The sequence below is a fragment of the Heptranchias perlo genome, chromosome 1 (assembly GCF_035084215.1).
Source record: "Heptranchias perlo isolate sHepPer1 chromosome 1, sHepPer1.hap1, whole genome shotgun sequence".
Lineage (NCBI taxonomy): Eukaryota > Metazoa > Chordata > Chondrichthyes > Hexanchiformes > Hexanchidae > Heptranchias > Heptranchias perlo.
The window spans coordinates 76,909,467-76,928,469 of record NC_090325.1 but is presented as its reverse complement, the minus strand read 5'-3'; the positions used below and the strand labels follow the sequence as shown (position 1 = coordinate 76,928,469).

The 19,003-nt window shown below is 42.6% G+C and overlaps 1 protein-coding gene across 3 annotated transcripts in view; it reads left to right on the top strand.

Annotated features, from left to right (window-relative positions):
• The window catches only part of LOC137323490 (calcium uptake protein 3, mitochondrial-like), a 208,633-nt gene that overhangs the window by 113,512 nt on the left and 76,118 nt on the right, over positions 1 to 19,003 (top strand). For 2 of the 3 annotated variants that reach the window (XM_067987021.1, XM_067987002.1), the window contains 3 exons: positions 2,476 to 2,574; positions 14,474 to 14,568; positions 17,431 to 17,602. In XM_067987021.1, the coding sequence (XP_067843122.1) occupies positions 2,476 to 2,574; positions 14,474 to 14,568; positions 17,431 to 17,602 (366 nt within the window). The remainder of the gene's footprint in view (positions 1 to 2,475; positions 2,575 to 14,473; positions 14,569 to 17,430; positions 17,603 to 19,003) is intronic. The other variant, XM_067987012.1, reaches the window with a different exon arrangement.

Genomic DNA, 19,003 nt, shown 5'->3' with positions numbered 1-19,003 from the left:
CTCTTTGCTTAGAGCCTGGACCCTACTTCCTTCTGGCTTGAGCCCCAATCTCTCCACTCCTTTGTAGTCATAGACCCTGTTCTCCTTGCTCCCTTCTGGTCTGAGCCCTCTGATTTCTTTCTCATCTTACTGTACTACAGCAACTCCTAGATGGGCCAGTACCAACTGATGCCATTACTGCAGATCCAGCAGTATGTGGATGTGCTTCACAGCCCAGGCCTCCTGCTGAGAGAGGGGCAGATGAGATAATTCCTGGGTCTGGCTTCTGGTACAGGAAAGGAAATGAAAGCGAGACATATCGAGAAAAAGTGTATGAGCAGACTAAGAGATATATAGGAGGAAGACAGAAAATCTTAGCATGAAAGACAGAGAAGCACAGAGAAAATGGCAGACATACAGGAGAGAGAAGACACGGAAGAAGAGACTTACAGAAATAGGGAAAAGTAGGAAGGACTCAAGACAAATACAGAGAAAGGAAGACAGACCAGAAAGACAAAATTCAGACAGAGAGATGGAAAGAATTAGTGAACTTGTGCATGAGATAAGGAGAGCTATGAATACAGGAACAGAGAATTAATGCAATGAGGATAACTAGTAATTTTACAATTATTTTCATTTAAAAGTAATACTGTAAAGAACCATTAATCCTAATTCCTTATGCTTTAAAAGCACAAAGCAATGAATATGTTCAAATACATTTTGACAGATATCATTATTTAGTTTTATTGTTTTATGAAAATTACTGCAGTTTTTCCTGTATACCATAAAGACTTGTCATGAATGCCATTGTTAGTTCTAGAGGTTTTGAAGCAATTGTTGGCCCTAAATCCAATTTCCACACCTTTGTCCTTAGTCTTGTCTGGTATAATTGTGTTCCATGCCTAACAGCACATAGAATACATATGATGGCATCTTATTTGTCCAGTTAATTTTGAATCTGGGCAAATGAGCCCAGATTCTTGTGTGAAGGGAGAAGAATAAACATAGAGGGGTAGAGTTTCCGCTTTGGCCGCAATCGGTAATTGGGTGCAAATTGCGCCCAAAACTTAGGTTACAGTTTGAGTTGCCAATAAAATGCATTTGCATAATCACAAATGGAAAATCTCTTATGAACCAGTGCAACCAGCTTAATAGAGCGTAATCGTTTGAATATTTTTTTATTGCAAAGAAAAAAATACTGATTTCTTTAAGATGTGTTTAAGAGTGGTAACCTGGTGCAGTTTTATTAATACAGCTGAAAATGGTTTATCACAAAAAATAAACATTTTTAATAAGAGTGTCTAGTTCTCTACCTGTGAGTAACCTGATTTTAAATCACTGAAAATGGCTTAAAAAAACTATACTGTACCATTTATTAGTTTCATTGGTATACACTAGTCAGTTTCTTAATAAATTAAATATTTTTTAATATGTAAATGTAAAAACATTTAAAACGTGCCTACCAGTGCCTGTGCGCCTAAGAAAACGAGCTTAATTTGAAGACTCTCCTCGAATGGTGCAATTGATGGAAACTCACCATCCTCATTATTTTGATTGGGAGCGTGGCCAGTATTGTGGGCGGGGCCGGCTTCAGTGCAATGATTTTTGAACCAGCGCAAAAGATCGCAGAAACTTGAATTCTCAAATTATGCTGGATGTAATTTACGCTGGATTAATAGAAATTCTGTGATCTTTTGCGCTGGTTTGGCCTGAATGCACTGGTTTTATCAGTGCAATCTAGCAGAATCTCTACCACAGATGTTCTAAACAATCAAGGGGAATTAATAGAACAAGATTCATATTGACACTTTCTTTACGATCAGGGAAAATAGTGACTTATTGGAAGATTGACAAGCCCTGTTCATAAATAAGTCCCTGAATTTACGCTGCATGCATCGTATAACTATATTGTTGCCATATGTAGTGTTTATTTTGTCATTTTTTAAAAAAAAAGCACACTCCCCCTTTTAGGTTCTCTCTACCATGCAGTATTCCTGTGTAAAGAGAGCCCATGTCAATAGGAAATCCACAAGAGTGATTAAGTTCTTTTCCCCCTCCCTCCATCCCACTTCAGAAGCACATGCTGTTCTCTTTTTGGCAGAACTTGTCCCTTAGAGAATAACAATCAAAACGTGTGTCCTACCACTCTGCAGCACAGTATGTTTGTACTACAGAGCAGTTTATTGAAATATTAAATTCTGACTCCATGAATTTGCCTGGAAAAGCAACTAATTTAATTACCGACACAATTTATCCCTAGTTTGTTTGTCTGCTATGTGGTTGTACACAAAGAGAAGAAACAACAATTTGTGTTTAAAGTGTATGAGATGTACTTAAAAACCTGATTTTAAAAAAAAATCCAATTTCCATGTCAAAATAAAAAAACAATTCATACTATAATTTGTTTAATTTATTGCTGTCTTGCATGGAACTCTCACTATACATAGTTGATGATGTTGAAACTTACAACAATTATACCTTTTCAAAACTCTGCAGATGTTAAAAAAAGATTCCCCAGATCATACCGCAGACCGAAGTTACTGGGATACACTGAGACGTAACACCAGCCAAGCACTCTTTTCAGACCTTGCAGAGGTACAGAAATATCTGTGGTCACAAAGCTGAAGGGTTTTATTCATTTATTTGTTCCAAATGCATTTTTCTTGGAATGTATTTATACTGTCACTTCTGTGTTTTGCAAAGCACAAATGGCAGTACAACAATGAAATCAGGTCCCAAGACTTGAGGGCTTTGTAGTTGTAGTGGTTATGTTTCTAGAGTAGTAATCCAACAGCCTGAACTAATAATCCAGAGAACGTGAGTTCAAATCTGACACTGGCAATTTGGAAATTTGAATTCATTTTTTTAAATGAATAAATCTGGTAATAAAAAGCTGATATCAATAAAAGTGACCATGAAGCTGTTGGATTGTCGTAAAAATCCAACTGGTTCACTACTGTCCTTTTAAGGAAGGAAAACTACCATTTTTGCCTGGCCTGGCCTATAAGTGACTCCAGTCCCACACCCACATCAACTCTTAACTGTCTTCTGAAGTGGCCTAGCAAGCAAATCAATTATATCAAACTGCTACTCAGCGGTTCAAGAAGATCCACCACCACCTTCTGGGGTCAACTAGGGATGGACAATAAATGCCAGCCTTGCAAACAATGCCCACATCCCATGTTTTTAAAAAAAAAACCTGACTCAACAATGTTAGAACCAACTCCAGTGGTGTGAAGCCAGATTTTAAAAATGCTCAGGCAGTTGGTTTAAGTTTATGAACTTTTTAAAAAATATAATATTTTGAGAGTTGATGCTTCCACCTAAGTGCTTGAAACATTCAAACTTTGTTGTCTAAGAGTGGAGCTCTGCGTAAGCGTGCTTACATGCTTGTGCAGAGCTTTCTTGTAGAAGCATGTGTGTGATGCACGGCCTGTAGTATAATGGCAATCTTGCAGGATGCAAACTGTTCTCTATAGCTACCAGCCACACAGTCAGTTTATCCACAGCCTTAATCCCCTTCATTACACTCTTTATTTTAATTATAGCTTATGTATTTTATTCTTTCGACAATATCACAAGTACTTTTAGAATGCACTGACTTCAGAAATGTTTATTTCCACTTGTTAATTATTATTTTGTTGATGAGCATAGTACAAATTTCTTTGTATGTATAATTACTGTGTGTTTAAAGCTGGATTTTGGTAAAGGAGTCACCCAGTACCTTGGTGCTGTACCACGCAGTGGTAGTCTTCACACTCTTCATTCAACATAACGCAAGATCCCAAATCAGAGAGGTGCAGAGTGGAGAAAATGGAGGACTTGTATTTCCCTATAGGAAAATCAGTGGCAAGTTACCCATCCTACTCGTTTACCTCCAAGTGACTAGTGACAAAAAATAGCAAGAACTTGGAGTCATACAAAAATCAAAGCTTGAACAGGGCTGAGCAAGACAGTGTCAAAATAAATCTAAAATTAAACATAGCTGCCTCCAAATAAGTATAACTACTAGGATTAAAACTAATAAATATAGTACAAGTACTAATTGATGATAAATACCAGCAAAGTAAATCTATATAAAAATATAAATAAAGAAAACTATCACTAAGAACCAGGGAAATAGCTTAAAATACTTAGAAACATATGTACAAACTGGGTACAAAATTTGATGCAAAATATCAGTACAAATATTAAGGAGGCAGAAACACTGCATATAAATCGAACATTTAAACAAAGAACTGGGAAATTGGCAGGAGCCAGGAAATCCTGCAGCAGTGGTGGGGCAGAAAGATTGCATTGAAATAAATGTACCATCTTTGCCAGTTGAATGTCAACGTCACACAATAGTTAATATATAATGATTTTTAAAATTCTTTTCCTATGCCACACAAGCAGCTCCATGTTTTCACCCTGCCTTTTGCAGTTTTGTACTTGGTAAAAAGTACTGTCAAATAAGTTGTTCTATATTTACCATTGTAAGATAGTGACAGATGGGAAAGTCCATGTGGTTTGTATGGAATGTATCATCAAAATTTCCAATATTCAGTTCTTTATACATTAAAGGGTCCTTTTACCTAACGCACATTTCTAAGACTAGACTTAATTTTCACCATCTCCATCTAAGGTTTATAAGATGCCCAATTTAATTCACCTCTGAACCATCTTGCATTACCTGGTCCAAAGTATTTTAATAGTTACACCGAGCCAATCAAGATGGAAGTACAGTGCAACTCAAGTGGAATAAATTAACCCCTTCTTGCCAGAGTCATCAAAGATATAAATTAAATGGTACAATTCTAAAGGGGGTGCAGGAACTGAGAAACCTGGGGGTTCACATACACAAATCTTTGAAAGTGGCAGGACAAGTTGATACAGCTGTTTTTTTAAAAAAAAAAGCACATGGGATCCTTGGCTTTATGAATAGAGGCATAGAGTACAAAAGCAAGGAAGTTATGGTAAACCTTTATCAATCACTGGTTAGGCCTCAGCTAGAGTATTGTGTCCAATCCTGGGCACCACACTTTAGGAAGGATGTCAAGGCCTTAGAGAGGGTGCAGAGGAGATTTACCAGAATGGTACCAGGGATGAGGGATTTCAGTTATGTGGAGAGACTAGAGAAGCTAGGATTGTCCACCTTAGAGCAGAGAAGGTTAAGAGAAGACTTAATAGAGGTGTTCAAAATTATATTGGTTTTTGATAGAGTAAATAGAAGAAATTGTCTCCACTGGCAGGATTATCAGTAACCAGAGGCAACAGATTGAAGATGATTGACAAAAAATCCAGGGGAAAAATTAGGAGAATTTTTTTTATGCAGCGAGTTGTTACGATCTGGAATGCACTACCTGAAATGGTGATGGAATCAGATTCAATAGTAACTTTCAAAAGAGAATTGGATATATACTTGAAAAGGAAAAATTTGCAGGGCTATGGAGAAAAAGCAGGGGTAGGACTAATTGGATAGCTCTTTCAAAGAGTCGACACAGGTATGATGGACTGAATGGCCTCCTGTGTTGTAAGATTGTATGATTCTAACACACAGAACCACCATTTGCAGTTTATTTGCATACGACTATAAATACTTGCCTGTGTCTAAACCCTTTTACCATTGTGCCTGCCCTTTGTGTAACTAGATATGTTATGTTCTACTTCCTATCCTTGTGCTTCTACCTGTTGCAACCCCTGTGACAGGAGTGGGGCTGGGGATGGAAAGTGATTCTCTGATGCTGGCTGCTGGGATTGAGATTGAGGTGACTCTCAAAATGTGTGAACTTGGAACGTAGCAGTCCCAGCATCCCAGGCTCAGCAGCAGTCAATAGGGAGATGAGTGGAAGAAGATAGGCTCAGTGGTTGTGCAGGCCGGAAATCATGCAGTTCTACCGACGAAGGCCCCATCTCATCCCTGGTCACAATCTCAGTGCCATCATGTGAGCTGATCAGAGTGAGAACTGACTCAACAGCATTGGTGACATTCCTGAAGCTTGTGATCATGTCTCTCCTCATTTGTCCCAGCTTTTTCATTAGGCGCTGCATAGGAGAGGACCCACTGCAGCCCAGTGTGTAGATTGTGATAGACTGGACAGTGATGAGAAGTCCAGACTAGTATCAGTTTTTTTTTATTCGTTCATGGGATGTGGGTGTTGCTGGCAAGGCCAGCATTTATTTCCCATCCCGAATTGTCCTTGAGAAATGTAAGGAGTCGTACAACACCAGGTTATAGTCCAACAGCTTTATTAGGACTGTTGGACTAAAACCTGGTGTTGTACGACTCCTTACATTTGTCTACCCCAGTCCATCACCGGCATCTCCGCATCATGTCCTTGAGAAGGTGGTGGTGTGCCGCCTTCTTGCAGTCCGTGTGGTGAAGGTTCTCCCACAGTGCTGTTAGGTAGGGAGTTCCAGGATTTTAACCCAGCGACGTTGAAGGAACGGCGATATATTTCCAAGTCGGGATGGTGTGTGACTTGGAGGGGAACTTGCAGGTGGTGTTGTTCCTATTTGCCTGCTGCTCTTGTCCTTCTAGGTGGTAGAAGTCGCAGGTTTGGGAGGTGCTGTCAAAGAAGTCTTGGCAAGTTGCTGCAGTGCATCCTGTAGATGGTAGACGCTGCAGCCACGGTGTGCCGGTGGTGAAGGGAGTGAATGTTTAGGGTGGTTGATGGGGTACCAATCAAGCGGGCTGCTTTGTCCTGGATGGCATCGAGCTTCTTGAGTGTTGTTGAAGCTGCACTCATCCAGGCAAGTGGAGAGTATTCCATCATACTCCTGACTTGTGCCTTGTAGATGGTGGAAAGGCTTTGGGGAGTCAGGAGGTGAGTTACTCGCTGCAGAATGCCCAGCCTCTGACCTGCTCTTGTAGCCACAGTATTTATATGGCTGGTCCAGTTAAGTTTCTGGTCAATAGTGACCCCCAGGATGTTGATGATGGGGGATTCGGCGATGGTAATGCCGTTGAATGTCAAGGGGAGGTGGTTAGACTCTCTTGTTGGAGATGGTCATTGCCTGACGCTTGTCTGACGCGAATGTTACTTGCCACTTATCAGCCCAAGCCTAGATGTTGTCGAGGTCTTGCTGCATGCGGGCACGGACTGCTTTATTATCTGAGGGATTGCGAATAGAACTGAACACTGTGCAATCATCAGCGAACATCCCCATTTCTGACGTCATGATGGAGGGAAGGTCATTGATGAAGGAGCTGAAGATGGTTCGGCCTAGGATACTGCCCTTAGGAACTCCTGCAGCAATGTTCTGGGGATGAGATGATTGGCCTCCAACAACCACTGCCATCTTCCTTTGTGCTAGATATGACTCCAGCCACTGGAGAGTTTTCCCCCTGGTTCCCATTGACTTCAATTTTACTAGGGTTCCTCGGTGCCACACTTGGTCGAATGCTGCCTTGATGTCAAGGGGAGTCACTCTCACCTCACCTCTGGAATTCAGCTCTTTTGTCCATGATTGGACCAAGGCTGTAATGAGGTCTGGAGTCGAGTGGTCCTGGCGGAACCCAAACTGCGCATCGGTGAACAGGTTATTGGTGAGTAAGTTCCGCTTGATGGCACTGTCGACGACAACTTCCATCACTTTGCCAATGATTGAGAGTAGACTGATGGGGCGGTAATTGGCCGGATTGGATTTTTCCTGCTTTTTGTGGACAGGACGTACCTGGGCAATTTTCCACATTGTCGGGTAGACGCCGGTGTTGTGGCTGTACTGGAACAGTTTGGCTAGAGGCGCAACTAGTTCTGGAGCATAAGTCTTCAACACTACAGCCAGGATGTTGTCTGGGCCCATAGCCTTTTCTGTATCCAGTGCACTCAGCCGTTTCTTGATATCACGTGGAGTGAATCGAATTGACTGAAGACTGGCTTCTGTGATGGTGGGCATAGAACCATAGAAAAGATACAGTACAGAAGGGGGCTATTCAGCCCATCGTGTCCACGCCGGCTTGAGGAACAACCAGGTGCCCATTCTAATCCCACCTTCCAGCACCCGGTCCGTAGCCCTGCAGCTTACAGCACTTTAGGTGCAGGTCCAGGTACTTTTTCAAAGAGTTGAGGGTCGCTGCCTCTACCACCAATTGGGTCAACAAATTCCACACACCCACCACCCTCTGGGTAAAAAAGTTTTTCCTTATGTCCCCTCTAATCCTTCCGCCAATCAGCTTAAGTCCAAGTCCTCTAGTTCTTGAACTCTCTGCTGGGGGAAACAGGTACTTCCTGTCTACTCTATCTAGGCCCCTCATAATTTTGTACACCTCAATCAAGTCTCCCCTCAGCCTCCTCTGCTCCAAGGAAAACAACCCCTGCTTATCCAATCTCTCCTCGTTTCTGCAATTTTGAAGCCCTGGTAACATTCTTGTAAATCTTCCCCGCACTCTCTCCAGAGCAATTATGTCCTTCCTGTAATGTGGTGACCAGAACTGCGCACAATAATCCAGCTGTGGCCTTACCAGCGTTTTATACAGTTCCATCCTTACATCTCTGCGTTTTAATTCCATCCCTCGGCTAATAACGGAGAGCATTCCGTATGCCTTCTTCATAACCTTATCTACCTGTACTGCCACCTTCAGGGACCTGTGCACATGCACTCCAAGGTCTCTCACTTCCTCTACCCCTCTCAATATATTCCCGTTCACTTGTGTTCCCTTTTACTGTTTGCCTTCCCTAAGTGCATTACCTCACACTTCTCCAGGTTGAACACCATTTGCCACTTTTCCACCCACTCCACCAACCCATTGATATCTTCTTGGAGTCTACAGCTATCCTCTTCACGATCAACTACACGGCCAATTTTTGTGTCGTCTGCAAATTTGCCAATCGTGCCCCCTACATTCAAGTCCAAATCATTAATATATACTACAAACAGCAAGGGACCCAACAGTGAGCCCTGTGGCACACCACTGTAAATGGATTTCCATTTGCAAAGACATCCATCAACTTTTACCTTTTGTTTCTTGTTACTGAGCCAGTTTTGGATCCAATTGGCCACATTTCCCTGTATCTCATGGGTTTTACCTTTCTGACCCGTCTGCCATGTGGGACCTTGTCAAGTGCCTTACTAAAATCCATGTAGACAACATCCACTGCACTACCCTCATCAATCCTCCTTGTCACTCCCTCAAAGAATTCAATCAGATTTATAAGGCATGACCTTCCCTGAACAAATCCATGCTGATATCGGGAGGAGGCCGAGATGGATCATTCACTCGGCACTTCTGGCTGAAGATGGTTGCAAATGCTTCAGCCTTGTCTTTTGCACTCATATGCTGGACTCTGCCATCATTGAGGATGGGGATGTTTACAGAGCCTCCTCTTCCCGTTAGTTGTTTAATTGTCCCCCACCATTCACAAATGGATATGGCAGGACTGCAGAGCTTTTATCCCCTGGTTTGTTGTTAATGGTGGAGTGAGGAATATGCCGGGCCATGAGGTTACAGATTGTGCTGGAATACAGTTCTGCTGCTGCTGATGGCCCAAGGTGCCTCATGGATGCCCAGTTTTGAGCTGCTAAATCTGTTCTGAATCTATCCCATTTAGCACGGTAGTAGCGCCACACAACACGTTGAATGGTGTCCTCAGTGTGAAGACGGGACTTCGTCTCCACAAGGACTGTGCGATGGTCACTCCTACCAATACTGTCATGGACAGATGCATCTGCGACAGTAGATTGGTGAGGACTAGGTCAAGTAGGTTTTTCCCTTGTGTTGGTTTGCTCACCACCTGCTGCGGGTATAGTCTGGCAGCTATGTCCTTCAGGACTCTGTCAGTTCGGTCAGTAGTGGTGCTACTGAGCCACTCGTGGTGATGGACGTTGAAGTCCCCCGCCCAGAGTATATTCTGTGCCCTTGCTGCCCTCAGTGCTTCCTCCAAATGGTGCTCAACATCGAGGAGGACTGATTCATCAGCTGAGGGAGGGCAGTAGGTGGTGATCAGCAGGAGGTTTCCTTGCCCATGTTTGACCTGATGCCTTGAGATTTCATGGGGTCCGGAGTCAATGTTGAGGACTCCCAGGGCCACTCCCTCCTGACTGTATTCCACTGTGCCACCATCTCTGGTGGGTCTGTCCTGCCGATGGGGCAGGACACACCCAAGGATGGTAATGGAAGTGTCTGGGACATTGGCTGAAAGCTATGGTTCTGTGAGTATTGCTATGTCAGGCTGTTGCTTGACTAATCTGTGGGACAGCTCTCCCAATTTTGGCACACGTTCCCAGATGTTAGCGAGGAGGACTTTGCAGGGTCGACTGGGCTTGGTTTGCCTTTGTCATGTCCGGTGCCTAGTGGTCCATCCAGTTTTATTCTTATGACTTTTTGCAGTGAGATTATACAAATGAGTGGCTTGCTCGGCCATTTCAGAGGGCGATTAAGAATCAACCACATTGCTGTGGGTCTGGAGTCACATTTAGGCCAGACTAGTAAGTTACATGCCAGAGGCATAGAAACTCTCTGCAGGGAGCACTCCTTCTCTGCCATCCCCAGCATCCTCCTTCAGGTATCGGCCCTGAATACCTCTGGCCCTCTCTTCAAAGGATGAAACTTCTTGAATTCTGTCCAAACCTCCAACAGTGGCATACTTCCGCTTTCGATCATGAGCTGCCTTCTCCTGCAATCGCAACATTATTAAAATCTTCAGAGTCAGTAGCTTGGAATCAACACTTTCCTCCCCCGTATAACCACAGGCACGTGAGAACAGGAAAGTGAGTGATCAAATTTATGATTCTGATAGTGCTGTCAAATATCACCACTGATAAGTTGTCAGTATTCTGTGTGACATAGCTGCTAGCTTCCCTCGGTGAAACATGTTAGAGGGTGGAAGGGTTTGTGATTGTGGCGGCTTTCAAAATGACATTCCTATGTCTACAAGAGCGGTTGCTTCAAGTGGTAGCCAATGCCTTGCTCTGCATAGTGACCTTAAATGCAGTAGGTCATTCCTACCTTGCCCCTTCTGAATTTTTATGACATTGAAGTTGCGTCCTTCATACAGTTGTTCACCTCGACCATCTCCCGCCCTGTGTTTTATTTACCTTCCTTTTGAACGATAGGTATAAGACCTTCCTCCCCCTTGCAGAATGCCAGGTTCTCATTGTTAAAAAAAGGGGCCAGAATACGGGAGGTCATTCTTAACAGCAAGTAAAAGTACTTAAATTGACAATCAAAAAACTCACCACAGACATCCAAAAGAAAAAACTCATCCAAAGCTCCAACAATGCACTCAAGCTAGCAGCCTTGGAGCAGACCTTTAAGACTTGATACTGTTCCCTAATTTCCTGCATGTTTGCAAGCAGCACCCAATTTGCACCACTGCAGTGTTCCTTCCATTCACATGAATGGGAACAGCTAATTTGGGCACTATCGCGTGGTTCCAAGTGAAGTGTACCAGGACACCAGTTTTGCCCAGGCACTACCTCTCCTCAGGAAAATCCACCTTCTAATCTTAAACTCTTTATTTTTCTTCTAGTTACCAATATTTATTTTATTTTACTTGATTTCATTTTTTTATATGTATATTTGTACCATTTTAGATGTTGTGTCTATATTTCCTCATTGCTTTAATTTCTCCAATTATTTTTTTTAGCTATTTTTGGTTTTAGCTTTCTGTTAGCTTCATATTTTAGTTACTTGTTAGTTTGCCTCACCTTTTCACTTCTTTACTTCCATTCATCACAATTCTGTTTCTTGATTTCCCGTATTTTTCTGTCTTCAATTTCTGGTCTTAGATCTTCATTTCATATTTCTTTAAAACATTAGTTTCTAGAGCTGCTCTGATCAGCAAACATTGGGGAAGTCTTCATTCTGAATGGAACTGTCTCCTGGGCAGCAAGGATGCTGATTTATGCAGTTACCAGACTAGCGATGAGAACTTAGAATTATTCACCTAGCCTTATTAATCTGCATATATTTTTAAAGACTACCGAAGGACTGGAATCATGATTTTCCCTTTATCCAAGCAACATTACTTTTAGTTGTTAAGGAGCAGAAGTTCTGCGGGGGTTCAGCAATCTCCCACCGAAGTTACAGTGGGAGATTGGTAAACCTCCTTTGGAATCTACTAGCAAAGGTTTTTGAGAAACCAAGGTGAACGGCTAAGGTACGTAGTGGAAAATAGCAAGTTTAAAAGAAGATAAGTCAAGAACCAATAGGTAACTCTAAGTAGATTATAAAAGCTTGTAGATTGAAGGAGGAATGGAAGACTGAACAAGGTAAAGAAGTGCAGAATTTTGAGGGACTGAGAGAATAAGTTAGAGTCTTAGGAACATCGGAACAGAAGTAGGCCATTCAGCCCCTCGAGCCTGCTCCGCCATTTGATAAGATCATGGCTGATCTGTGATCTAACTCCATATTCCTGCCTTTGGCCCATATTCCATAATACCTTTGATTGCCAAAAAGCTATCTATTGCCGATTTAAATTTAGCAATTGAGCTAGTATCAATTGCCGTTTGCGGAAGAGAGTTCCAAACTTCTACAACCCTTTGTGTGTAGAAATGTTTTCTGATCTCGCTCCTGAAAGGTCTGGCTCTAATTTTTAGACTGTGCCCCCTACTCCTTGAATCCCCAACCAGCGGAAATAGTTTCTCTCTATCCATCCTATCTGTTCCCCATAATATCTTATAAACTTCGATCAGATCACCCCTTAACCATCGAAACTCCAGAGAATACAACCCCAATTTGTGTAATCTCTCCTCGTAACTTAACCCTTGAAGTCCGGGTATCATTTACGTAAACCTACGCTGCACTCCCTCCAAGGCCAATATGCCTTCCGAAGGTGCGGTGCCCAGAACTGCTCACAGTACTCCAGGTGCGGTCTAACCAGGGTTTTGTATAGCTGCAGCATAACTTCTTCCCCCTTGTACTCTCGTCCTCTAGATATAAAGGCCAGCATTCCATTAGCCTTATTGATTATTTTCTGCACCTGTTCATGACACTTCAATGATCTATGTACCTGAACCCCTAGGTCCCTTTGGACATCTATGGTTTTTAACTTTTTACCATTGAGAAAGTACCCTGTTCTATCCTTTTTTGATCCAAATTGGATGACTTCACATTTGTCTACATTGAATTCCATTTGCTACAGTTTTGCCCATTCACCTAATCTTCAATATCACTTTGTGATTTTATGTTTTCATCTACACTGCTTACAATGCCACCAATCTTTGTGTCATTGGCAAACTTAGATATGAGACTTTCTATGCCTTCATCTAAGTCGTTAATCAATATTGTGAATAATTGAGGCCCCAAGACAGATCCCTGCGGGACTCCACTAGTCACATCCTGCCAATGTGAGTACCTACCCATTATCCCTACTCTCTGTCGCCTTTTGCTCAGCCAACTTCCTAACCAAGTCTGTACTTTTCCCTTGATTCCATGGGCTTCTATCTTAGCTAACAGTCTCTTATGTGGGACCTTATCAAATGCCTTCTGGAAGTCCATATAAATAACATCCATTGACATTCCCCTGTCCACTACTTTAGTCACCTCTTCAAACAATTCAATCAGGTTTGTCGGGCACGACCTACCTTTCACAAATCCATGCTGGCTGTCTCTGATTAACTGAAATTTCTCGAGGTGTTCAGTCACCCTATCCTTAATTATAGACTCCAGCATTTTCCCCACAACAGATGTTAGGCTAACTGGTCTATAATTCCCTGATTTCCCTCTCTCTCCTTTCTTAAAAAGCGGAGTGATATGTGCAATTTTCCAATCTATAGGGACAGTTCCTGAATCTGGAGAGCTTTGAAAGATTATAGTTAGGGCATCTGCAATGTGCTCACCTACTTCCTTTAAAACCCTGGGATGGAAACCATCTGGTCCTGGGGATTTGTCACTCTTTAGTGCTATTATTTTCTTCATTACTGTTGCTTTACTTATATTAATTTTATCGAGTCCCTGTCCCTGTCCCTGTCTTGATTTCAACATAATGGTGATGCAAAGAGGAGGAGAGCATGTAAGCTGATGTTCCTTCTAAGCTTCAAATACAAGAGGGGAGAGTTCAGATGAATAATAGTATCAATAAAATAGAAAAAGACAAGAAATGTTATGACTGACAGGTTGAACGCTGGATTTGAGAGAAGTGTTGCCAATGAGACAAACTGTTTCTTTTGTATCCTGTTCAGGAATATATCCATCTTCTAATCTCTAACTCTTCATTTTTCTTCTAGTTACCAATATTTATTTTATTTGATTTGATTTCATTTTTTTTATGTATATTTGTGCCATTTTAGATTTTGTGTCTAAATTTCCTCATTGCTTTAATTTCTCCAATTTTTTAGCTATTTTTGTCAGGGAGAAGTGCTAGATGAGCTTCACCAGATATGAATGCAATATTCTTAGACAGACTTTCGCTTTATAAAGTTAAACGTTCTTGAGGGGAAGAGTTTGGCTCGTAAGAGGAAATTCTGATTCTTGGAAGGAGCTTTAGCTTTACAAATAGATAAATAATAAAAACCAATAACCTTTTAAAGCATTCGACATGACAATGCTGAATTTTTGTTCTTTTTGTTCCAGCGTGCAGAGGAGAGTTTTCTTGTCGATACTACACTTCTTGTGCATTTTTTTGGAAGAAAAGGAAAGGCTGAGCTGAATTTTGATGACTTTTACAAGTAAGTCATAAATTGAAATGTTCCTAAAATAGATTTAATTGTACTTGTTTCGTGAATAACTTGATTCCAAATAAGCAGAATATATTTAGAATACTGTGGATGTTTTGCTGTTTTTTAAATGTTTATTTCTAGAAATCTCAAAAGAGAGGGCTTTGAATTCCAAATATGTAAGGGTTAAAAGTAGACAAAATATATGTTTTATAACCCTGTCAAGTGGTAGTAAATGTCATTATTACCGTGAGCACTTTGAAACTGATGAGAGTAACCTTGGAAAAACATGACTCTGGCATTACTAAGATCATTGAGATTAGAGTTGGAGGAGAAAAGTGAAGCAAAAGGGTCAGATTTCCCTTTAGGAGAGCCAGCAACTGCATAATCAAGTTGAAAGGTCTGAAAATTCATCGAATTTAAGAGAGAGTTTTTGTAAGAGACAAATGTGATTGGCTATTGGACAGGCAGAATGGCAACAGTTGATGCTTCTTCAGCCGCTTTAATATTGAATTTGCAGAAGTTCCAAGTAGAGATAAAGCTGACTCGAGATATCTCGGACTGATCAAGTCACAAGGGGATAAATTTTAACAGGATGCCAGGAAGAGAGCAGGGGTGGGGGTTGGGATTTCCTGACAGGAAACCCGGAAGTATGGGTTTCCCAGTTATCTATACGCTTTTGACGCAAGAACGTCTTTCAACTTTTTTCAGTCAGTTTCCCGCCTGACAGCCAACCAGATTGACAGGCTGACTGTCAGTCGGACGGGAAAGCAACCAGGGAGTGCGTAAGTCTTTGATCGCATGGTGGGGGCGAGGGGTTCGGAGATCGCGGGGGGGGGCGAGGGGTTCGGAGATCGCGGGGGGGGGCGAGGGGTTCGGAGATCGCGGGGGGGGGCGAGGGGTTCGGAGATCGCGGGGGGGGGGCGAGGGGTTCGGAGATCGCGGGGGGGGGGCGAGGGGTTCGGAGATCGCGGGGGGGGGGGCGAGGGGTTCGGAGATCGCGGGGGGGGGGGCGAGGGGTTCGGAGATCGCGGTGGGGGCGAGGGGTTCGGAGATCATTCAGAGATCAGGGGGGTATTCGGAGATCGTGGCGGTGGGGCGTCGAACATGGGTGGGTGGGGGGTTGCGGTCGGTCGATTGCATGTGTGGGATCGTGGCACGTAAACTGGTTGGGCCTGGAGGAAACACTCCTGCAACTCCTGGCCCACAAGCAATGCAATAAAGGCACTTAACTGTTGATCTGGGCCTTCTTGCCTCCTCTTACGTGCGTGAAGTGGAAGGCCCGGGAATCCTCGGCCCCCGTGAGTTTAAATTTTTTTTTAAAACTATTAAAATGGTGGCCTGCAGCTTCCTTAAAAGATTTTACTGAGAGCAGGTTGGTCACTCGACCCGCCTCTGTTAAAGCCAGAAGTGGGCGGGTTGGAGGGGGGTTTTACCTTTTTACAATTTTTACCTTCCCACCCGCCCCCAACCCACCCGTTCGTGGGGTTAAAATTTACCCCAAGGTGTAATAGGCAAAATTTTTACATGACAGCAGACATGATTGAACCAAGGTGCAGGACCGGATCTGATGGAAGGGGTAGATTTTTGTATGAAACCTTCCAAGCCAGCTAGAATAACATCAATTACTTCACATACTGGACAAAGCCGCAGATGGATCGGGGAAAGCAGCAACAAATTCTCAGAAATTTTGTCGCTGACTCTCCAACCAGAAGAAACGCCTTTCCTTATTCACCCCACCAAAATTCCTGTCAAGCAAGACTCCACACCAGAAACATAGCCTTATTATTTTGGGTCCATTATTTTCACAGTAAAATTAATTCTGCTATTTTCATGGAATGTACCTGTCTGCTAACCTATTTTTACAGCAGTAATTATTTACCACTACCATATTTTGCATTAATGTTACTTAGTATAAAGATGAAATATAATCCTTACTATACGTTGAAATTATATTTTGTATTCCTGGCTGGCTGATTCACAAGGTACAAATGCACTGTAAACAATAACATGCAGCCACATAAATGCTGTGACGACAAGAGCAGGTCAGAGGCTGGGTATTCTGTGGTGAATGCCTCACCTCCTGACTCCCCAAAGCCTTTCCACCATCTACAAGGGACAAGTCAGGAGTGTGATGGAATACTCTCCACTTGCTTGGATCAGTGCAGCTCCAACAACACTCAAGAAGCTCGACACCATCCAGGACAAAACAGCCCGCTTGATTGGCACCCCATCCACCACCCTAAACATTCACTCCCTTCACCACCGGCGCACCATGGCTGCAGAGTGTACCATCCACAGGATGCACTGCAGCAACTTGCCAAGGCTTCTTCGACACCACCTCCCAAACCCGCGACCTCTACCACCTAGAAGGACAAGGCAGCAGGCAATTGGGAACAACACACCTGCAAGTTCCCCTCCAAGTCACACATCATCCCGACTTGGAAATATATCGGCGTTCCTTCATCATCGCTGGGTCAAAATCCTGGAACTCCCTTCCTAACAGCACTGTGGAAGAACCTTCGCCACACAGACTGCATTGGTTTAAGAAGGCGGCTCACCACCACATTCTTAAGGGCAATTAGGGATGGGCAATAAATGCTGGCCTTGCCAGCGATGACCACATCCCATGAACGAATAAAAAAAGAAACATATTTGCATGCACCTTAAATGGCTACTGATTATGGGAATGTTTTTACCAGATTAACTCGCAAGACCCCGATGCAGCAAAATGTGGCATACCCAAAACTAATGCAGTTTTTAGTAATTTTCACTGTTGTGCCACACCAAAAGATTACCAATCAAGTTTTTAATTGCAAAATAACATTTTTGATTGTGTTCTCTCATTTATCAGTCTTTGTAACACTATTTTAGGTTCATGGATAATATACAGACTGAAATTTTGGAGACTGAATTCCTTTCATACTCCAAAGGAATGACCACGATTAGTGAAGAAGATTTTGCTCGTATTCTACTACGTTATACAAATGTAGACAACACAGGCAGTTATCTGGAGTCTGTTCGTCAAAGAATTCCTGAAGAGAAGGTATTTGTTCTTGCCCTTGTGATCTGTAGAATTTTCCCCAAAAGAAAGATTGAGTAACTGATTTTTAAAATAAACCTTAATATTTAGTCATTTTTCTGGATTTAATAAACAAAGTATACATTACCTTAAATCTGATTTCTCTCCTTAACCAAATACAAAACACTTTGTATTTAAATCACAACTTTAACACACAGAATATTTCAAGGCACTTCATAGAGGCGAAACATATGCCTAACAGTACAAAGACGGTGCAAGATGACTTAAGCATACTCAAAAAGATAGGTCTTGAGAATGCTTTTAAAGACTAGGTAAGATGTAGAAATGGCAAGGGATTTAAGGATAGAGTTTGAGAGTAGGGCTGAGACAGCTGAAGCCACTGCCACGAGTGGTGGAGCAGAAAGAGGGAGGGATTCACAGGAGTCCAGAGTTAGTTGGAGAACCAAAGGGCACAGCTGTCACATGGGGGCCACAGAAGGTTACACAATTAGGGTAGGGAAAGGCCATGGTGGGATTTTCAAATGAAAATGAGAATTTTGAATTCAGTGCATTGGGGACAAGAAACCAATGGCAGCAACGCTGATGAGCAAGCAGGATGCTGGCAGTGGAGGTTTGGACAGGATCTTTGCAAGAAAGTCATTGGAGAAGTCATGTCTGAAGGAAGCAGAAGCATGGATGAGGATTTTAGTGGTTGGGGTGGGTTAAAATTGAAAGCAGATAATGTTGCAAAGGTGGAAGGAAGCACTCATTGCGACGGATAGGATAAAGAGGCTCGGTTTTGGATTAAGCAGGAGACAGGTTGTGTACTGTCTGGTTCTGCTTGAGCAAGCAACTAGGGAGTGACAATAATGCAGTGTTTCCAGGGGAGCCAATTAAGATGGCTTTGGTCTTCCTAATATTCAGTTGGAGAAAGTTCTGACTCATCCACAACTTGATATCAGACAAGCAGTTTGACTACACAGAGGTGGTCGTGGGGCTGGGGGTATTTATAGAGAGCTGGAACTTACACCATGTTTACAAATAGTTACTGAGGGGCAGTTTGTAAATGAGGAAAACTGGGGAAAAGGATGGAAAGCTGGGATACTCAGGAGATGACCATGTTAGGCAGGAGGAGAAGTCATTGCAGAAGATGTGTTGGCTATGTTGGGAGAGCAGGTCTTCCGAGCAGAACCATAGAGGAGAGGTGATGAAGATGGATGGAGTAATTGACCATGTTGAACGCCACAGAGAGATCAAGAGTGGGTAACACACCAGAGCAATCTCAGTACTGGGGGCAGGGCAGAAGTCTACAGATGGGTTTTGAACAATTTGTTGTAAGAGACATAGGCACAGACCTGGGTGGCAACAAATGTTCAAGCAACTTGGAGAGGAAAGGTAACTTAAAGATGTAGCATTAATTGAAGA